The sequence below is a fragment of the Halyomorpha halys genome, unplaced genomic scaffold, assembly GCF_000696795.3.
Source record: "Halyomorpha halys isolate HHAL.00 unplaced genomic scaffold, Hhal_1.1 Scaffold620.1, whole genome shotgun sequence".
Lineage (NCBI taxonomy): Eukaryota > Metazoa > Arthropoda > Insecta > Hemiptera > Pentatomidae > Halyomorpha > Halyomorpha halys.
In genome coordinates, this window is record NW_027107900.1 from 11,405 (window position 1) to 18,835 (window position 7,431).

Here is a 7,431-nt window from a genome sequence, read left to right on the forward strand (position 1 = left end):
CAGGAAGCCTCATTTCGATTAACCTAAGCCTCTCAGTTAAACTATTAACAGTTCTATCCTGAATAGGTACACTCTCCCAAACACTTCTAAACTCAAAGTAAGGAGGGGGAAGAGTAGACATAATTCTACCCATCAAAATAAGTTCAGGGAGTTCAGACTGTGATAGTGTTTTTAATTCAACATTCAATTCATTGAATTCACGCTGAAGTCGCGCCACATGGTCACAACATTATCAGAACTCATCACTTCATGAGAGAAAAATGATTCTAGTAGTCTATCGACTCTTTGGCTAGAACTCTGCTCATAAGTAGACACCAACTTATCCCACACACTCTTGGCAGTGACACAGGAAGACGTGAGCTCTTCATTTACTGCATTCAAAGTGCTTATCAAAATTAACTGAGTCTTTAGTCTCAAAATTATCCTAATTAGAACTATCAGCATTTAGAGCCAACTCACCTGAAACAAAATCCAGTACCTTATGATGTTTGAGAACCAGAGTGATCTGTCTTTTCCATCTACTCCAATTGTTCTGACCTTCTAGTTTTTCTACTTGCGCTTTGAAATCCATCAGACGCACTTCCATTGTTACGTCGGTATCAGTTCGATTTCAAACGAAAACGAAAAACACGATTGATTACACACGATAGCCCGACCACAAAAAAAAAAAACCAAGTCACCCGATTTTTACCTTTAAGTTAAAAAAACAACAACACTCAATCACTTAACTCACAGTTTGACCCACCACAGTTTCATTGGGCCCATAACCTGATGAGGGAAAGAGTAAATAAGTAGTAAACAACAGTTAACTAAACAAAAACATGTAATAGAAAAATAGATAGACACACATAGAGTACAGCAAAAAAAGGAAGTACAGTAAAAGAAGGTTATCCAACATGGAGGCGCAGTCAGAGTTACACGGAAGTTACTGAGGTTGCTCCAACAATTATTACAGAACAAAATGTCTACAAAGGATTCTATCCTCCAAGGCCATTTATCATGATAAAGTATAAACAAAAATAATAATTACTTTTATTGTTATTTTAATGGGTACAATTTCACTAACTTGTACAATTCTGGCTTTCACCTTAATAGCTGTTAACTTGTGTAATATCGCAAATAGTCGTCCCCATTATGGAAAATTTGGTGCGGTGTGCTCATAACACAACCTTCATCCGGGTGTATGTATGAGCGAGTGTTCGTACGTGCATGCGTCTGAATACAGGTGTGGGTATATATATGTGCATGTATGTGTATGTATAAATTTGTTTATGTTTATATGTGTCCATGTATGTATGTGTGTGTTGTATGTATATATATGTTTGTACGTTTGAATATATATGTATATACGTATGTATGCATGTGACATAAAATAGTCAATTGAATGTTGCTGGAAACTAATAGGAAGTGAATGGCGTTGATGTCCAGGGAGGTTTTACGCCATTAAAGAACCTTCATCCACCTTAATTTTAAATTAATCGTCGGTAGTTTTAGAACAGAAGGTATAGCGAAAAAAGAAAATAGAAATTTATAATTTGTTCCTAAACATTCAATCAATGCTTAGTTGTCATAGAATCAATATCAATATCAATTTTTTTTAAAGTCGTTCTGGCGTTCCTCGGGTAGTCCCTGCAAACATCCATAGCTTCTCCTCGTAAAGAATCGACTAGGAAATTCGCTTTTTCCTGGTTATTGCAACCATTTGTTGAGGATGCTGCTTTAAACTGCCGCCGATATGTTGCCCAAGATGATTTCCCGTCGTATGTTGGAGGCTTGATCCTAGCTGTGGTCCTTGAGGAGTCTATTTCGATTTTATGATCGCCTTCTCTGGATTTAACGGCGCGTCCGTGGTGGATCCTACGATTTTAAGAACCTTGATATCTTGTCTCAAGGAGTCCTCTTCACCTTCAAGCCTTTTAATACAACAATCTACTTCATCCCTGTTTTCTTCGTGGCACCCGTCTATAGTTTTTATCTGATTTATTAATTTTGAGTCCAAATTATCAAGATATTTTTCCAGAATACCGACCTGCATTTTTCTATTTTCCAGATTTGGAAACTTGGTTGTGAGAGTTTCCTTAACTACATTCTGGCGAACTTTCAATTCGTCTATTGTGGATTTTATTTTCTTAGTTAATGGCAACAGGCCTTCCATTTTCTAATAACTATATTTCCAATATATGCCTAACAGTTTAAAAAATGTATAATTGTAATAGACAAGACAGAAAAAATTAGTAGTGGTGGCACAAACACAGGAAGTAGCAGGCAGAAAGAGGGAAAAATCATATATTTTAATGAATTAATTAATGTACAAACAAGATGGGAACATTAATGCTTAGTTTGAAGGAAGGAGATACAAAACCTTTTGAAGTTGGAAGAGCTCTCTCTCTCCCTCTATGCCTCACAGCCGACAGAGTCAACTTATGTACCCGTCCCCCGTCCGCTATTGCTCCTTTATGTTAAATATAAACTATTTTGTTTCTTTTAAATTTGATTTTAGGTCAGTCTAAGTTAGTATGAAGTATATATAAGAATAGCTTAGATTTAGTTAGATTAATAAAGTATAGGGCTAATGTTTAATATTGTGTTTAGTTAATAATTAAATATTAAGAAATGAAGTTAATGATATATATTTAAAGAAACCTATGTTTTGTTGTGAATATGGGGAGACTGTGTTGTTTTCTACATGAGATTTTTTAGTCTACTAATTTTGCACTATTTCCTACTTTGTCTTATAGAGAAAATTACACAATGAATAGTCAAAAAAAGTAATGAAAACCGCAAATGAATAGGAAAGGCAATGCAATCAATACCCATATCCATGGCTCAGTAAAATTTATTTTTCATGATATAAGAACACTTAAAAACTAAGTTAACACATTTTTTTTTTTAAATTAACACCTAACATTAACACTTGACATGGTAAATATTTAAAAAAATATTACTTAAATTAGAGAGAGTAATATTTGGGGCTAATTCTTCTGAACTAATCTAACTATGAAATCAGGCTCTCAAGTTTAATATAAAAATATTTTTAAAAAAATGAACAACTAAGTAGATTGGCAACACAAGAAGGCCCTCTTAGTACGTACATTACCTCACTCCAACATTGTGTGATGAGATTATTTACTTTAGCATGTCTAAAGCAAAATAATAGATAAAATACTGAATTATTACTGATTATTTCTTCATGTAAAAGTTCCTTAAACCTAGGTTATCAATATTTTAAAAAAAAGACATAAAATAGGTATAAAATATTGTTAACTGTATGTGAAATACAGTACAATTACTTAAAACTAAACATAGATATAAGCCCTAAGTTATAAGAATAATCTTATAAACAATCTTACCACTACTATGACCTTATAAGTAAAAGACTATGATTGGATAATTGTTCAGGCCCCTGTTTTGTCAGTCTGCTCTTTGGGGGAATCAAATGAAATTATCCCTTAAGTTGTAATCCAATCAAATTCTACATTCCTAAATACTAAACTATATCACTAATTTTTCCCTGATATTGTCTCCTTAAACCTAAGCATAAGAACAAACAATATAACACACTCGAACATTAAGCCTCAAGATGGACTAATTTGCTTTATAAAAAAACTTGCTTGTAACTTACAATGATGGAATTATGGCCAATGAATTCTTTTATAAAGTGGTTATATTTTGAGACTGTTCTTAAATGTTACTTTTGCATAACTGTTGGATTTCCCTTGATAAATTGATTTTTCTTTATTGTATGTTATCATAAAATTAATTTTTTATTTTTTTTTTGGTACATGTGTATCAAGGCTTGCTATACCTCGTTACTAAAAATGTAAACAAAAGAAGCAGATTAAAAAAATTAGAATGTTTCAAACCATGTCTTGTTTTGAGGTCTCTGTTAAGATTTCATTATCATACTTTTAAGAAAAAAGTAATATTACTATTTGAAACTTAAATTATTCAGTGTAGACAAGGATGTTTAAATCTAATACAAAATAACACACACTAACAATTAAAGGAACAAGTTAAATATTAAGGATAATAAAACTTATTCAAATTAAAAACTACAAATAAGTTCAAATTAAGATTAATAAAACACATGTTTAATTAAAGGAACATTAAAAAAAAATTAATAATAATACAATCAACTAAAAACTACAAATAAATTCAAAGAAAGATGAATTTCAACTCCTGTTATCATAAGATCTTCAAATCCAGATTGAAGAGAGAATTGTAAAGTTATCAAATATACAAAAGTATTAGTCATGTTCTGGTAGAAAAAGACCAGGAGATTGAAGAGAACAACAAAATAATAATTATAAAGTAAACAAAAAAAATTTTTAAGTTGTTAGTCTTCATCTTGGTCTTGAACGAACAAAGTATAGTACAAAGGCCCAAGTGCAGCAATGTTCTGTATCATAAGATGCCTCATAGTTTCAGTATATTGTTTGGACGGTCTAGCAGCAGCTAAGTCCCGCCACATCACACCATTTGCATCACGTGTAAACAAAGCTGGTGAAGGCACATGGTCTCTCAAATAGTTCCATACACAGTCCCGCAAAAGTATATGTACCTAAAATAATAAATATGGATAATTATTTATTCAAGCAGTGAACAAATTTATTCTTATAAGAATTAATAAAAAAACGGCCATATCAATTCAATAAATGCAATAGAAAGATAAAATAACCGTTCTAAAATGATTGCTAGATAAATTTATCAGAGTAACTACCAGGTCTGTATATAAGAAAATGGAAATTGTCAATACATGATATAGTTACAGAAAAATTGTAACATCATCATTGATCCCATTTTGTTGTTTTGACATGTGATGAAGATTTTCAACTCACAATTGTATCATCTTACAGAAAATTTTTTAATAAATTTATTTTGTGTGGTGTAGTGAGAATAATCTTCCTTCTTCAATTATTTTTATTTCAAAAATCAGTCATTAGTCACAATGTTGAGGGACCTTCGCATCATCTTTAGGTATAATTTTTAGCATTTTAGACAAAAATTAGAATTTTATTTTATCAGAGTGAGGTCCCTTTATATCATAATAATTTAGTTATAAGACAACATTGATAAGTAATTATTGTATTCTTAATTCAAGTTTCCAGTATACATACTTCAAAACATTATGACTAATGATATGATTTTTGAAATAAAAATAATTAAAGAAGAAAGATTATTCTTCACTTTATCTTACCAATTAACATTGAAACTTTTAAAGTCATTTGTACCTAAATTATAAATTTATTTATTCTAAAATAAATAATAAATTTATTTTTTTGTATTAACCCACATGTTGTTGGAGCAGTCTGGATCCATTTCTTAAATACCTCTCATGCGTTGCCAACTTATTGACTTAACCAAGAGTGATTCCTCTGTTTCTAACCTGATCCAATATGAGGTCCTCCCACTTATTCCTAGGTCATTTTCCCTCAGTCATTGCCTCCCAAATACTTTTTGGGAGTCTATTTATCAGGCATTCTTTGAATTTTTTTCTATGTATATTTTCTATAAGCAGTTCCGTAGACAACTCCCCCCGCCCCTCGCACATATGTCAGAAATGACCAAGAAGGTTTTTTTTTTGTTTTGTTTTTTTATAAAAAAATTAAGTTTTCTTCTCTAATTCTTGTATTTCTCATCCAGTCGAATCTAGTTTTACTGAGCACTTTCATCAAACATTTTATTTCTATGGCTTGTATAAGGCTTTCAATTTTTATGATACTACGCCTAATTTCTGCTGTATAGGTCAGTGTAGGTATAAAGACTTGTTTATTTATATATATATTGTAATATGCTCTTTTTGAGTAAATAATATATTTTGATGTATAAAGGGTTTTTGATATGTTTTATTTTATGTATCATTTTAATATTGTTCATTTGTTTTGTTTATCCAAAAAGCAAGCTAACCAATTTTCATTGCCCATAATAAATTCGTGATTCAAAACAAAACCAAGATGGCGGTACGTATTCTTAAGTCAACAAGTCCGCTGAATCAAGGCCATGTTGAGTAGATTCAAATATCATAAAAACTATTTTAACTCTTCCCATCATAATTGAAAATACAGTAAATTTAAGAAAATATAGAAGTCAAGAAATAGTGCTAAAGAATAATATTCAGAAAGTAAATCATCTGCAAAAATCCCTAACTGTTGTGGGACAATCGATGTTTACATGGAACAGGCAGGTTTTGGTTTAGGAGATTCATTTGTTGTTTGGGCGCACAGGTAAAATGATGTCTCCAGGATGAGGAGGTCCTCATCAATTTCTCTCCAGCAAGAGTAGGAAGCCATTTTGGACGATAGGACATAACAATAGAAAAAAGAAGATCCAAGAATCATCAAAAGAAGATTGTGAACTTGGTTAGTTTTGTTATACCTAAAAATATATACTGGAAGATTATTGATTGACCGTGTGCAAAGATGAAAGGAATATGGTCCGGGTGCGGTCAAGAAAAACTCAAATAGAAGAAATATACTATTTTAATGAGCCAACGTTTCGCCCCACGTTGCGACTAAATAATTATTTATAGTTTTATAAAAATAATCAAAAAAATTCATAAAAATAGTTTTATATATATATGCCAACATCTTTGTTTTCAATTCCAAATATTACGTCACAGAGTTGGTAGAACATATCTCGTTTTCACTATGGACTGGTTTATTTCAGAAAAGATTGACATAAAAACAAATAATCATAAGGGCTTAGCTCAACCCCATCACCCAAAGGTTTGATGCCGATACCACCAATTTCTGTCTACAAGTGATGCCTGTCCTAACCTAAATCCACAAAATCATTTTTGACACAATCCTCCCACCTACGCTTTGGTCTAATGCTATAACATTTACCCATCAGTTTATTAACATTTTGGGGATACGTTTGTTACTAAGCCCTACAACCTTACATGCCTACCTTATTCACTGCAATGCAGTCATCTGAATTATACTTATCGGATGCAGTTCAGTATTCTGTAGCCTTCTAAATTCTCTGGTTAATTTATCCTTCTTCAGTCCAAATATTTTATGCAATACTTTTGCTTTCAAAAATCTTAAGGCACTATTCCTCCCTTAATGTAAGAGGCCACATTTCACATCCGTATAGAACAGTAGGAAGAATAATAAATTTGTGAATTTTAATTTTAAAATTTTTGCACAGAAGGCAAAAAGCAAGCAAGTAAATTTTTAAATTAAAAGATAACAAGCATTTCTCACCTTTATTACCTTATCAATTTCATTTTTTCTAGTAAGTTTAAAAGCTAAATATTTTTTAACTTCTCTATCTGTTCAAATGTACTTCCAATATGTATCCTCCAATCAATAATATAACCAAAATAGTTGCTGTTTCTGCTGCTAACCAAGTATTTTGTTTTATATGTACATATTTTGGTACCGGCTTCCTTACTAGTTTTAATCAATGTGGTTGTATTTAGTTTTA

At 31.4% G+C, this 7,431-nt stretch overlaps 1 protein-coding gene across 1 annotated transcript in view; it reads right to left on the minus strand.

The window, feature by feature from the left end:
• Positions 1 to 2,818: 2,818 nt before the first annotated feature.
• Positions 2,819 to 7,431, minus strand: part of omd (integrator complex subunit 5 omd) — a gene marked incomplete at its 5' end in the record, with an annotated part of 47,776 nt that continues 43,163 nt past the window's right edge. Inside the window, 1 exon segment of the mRNA XM_014427082.3 lies at positions 2,819 to 4,561. Coding sequence (XP_014282568.1) covers positions 4,337 to 4,561 — 225 coding nt within the window. The 3' untranslated portion in view covers positions 2,819 to 4,336.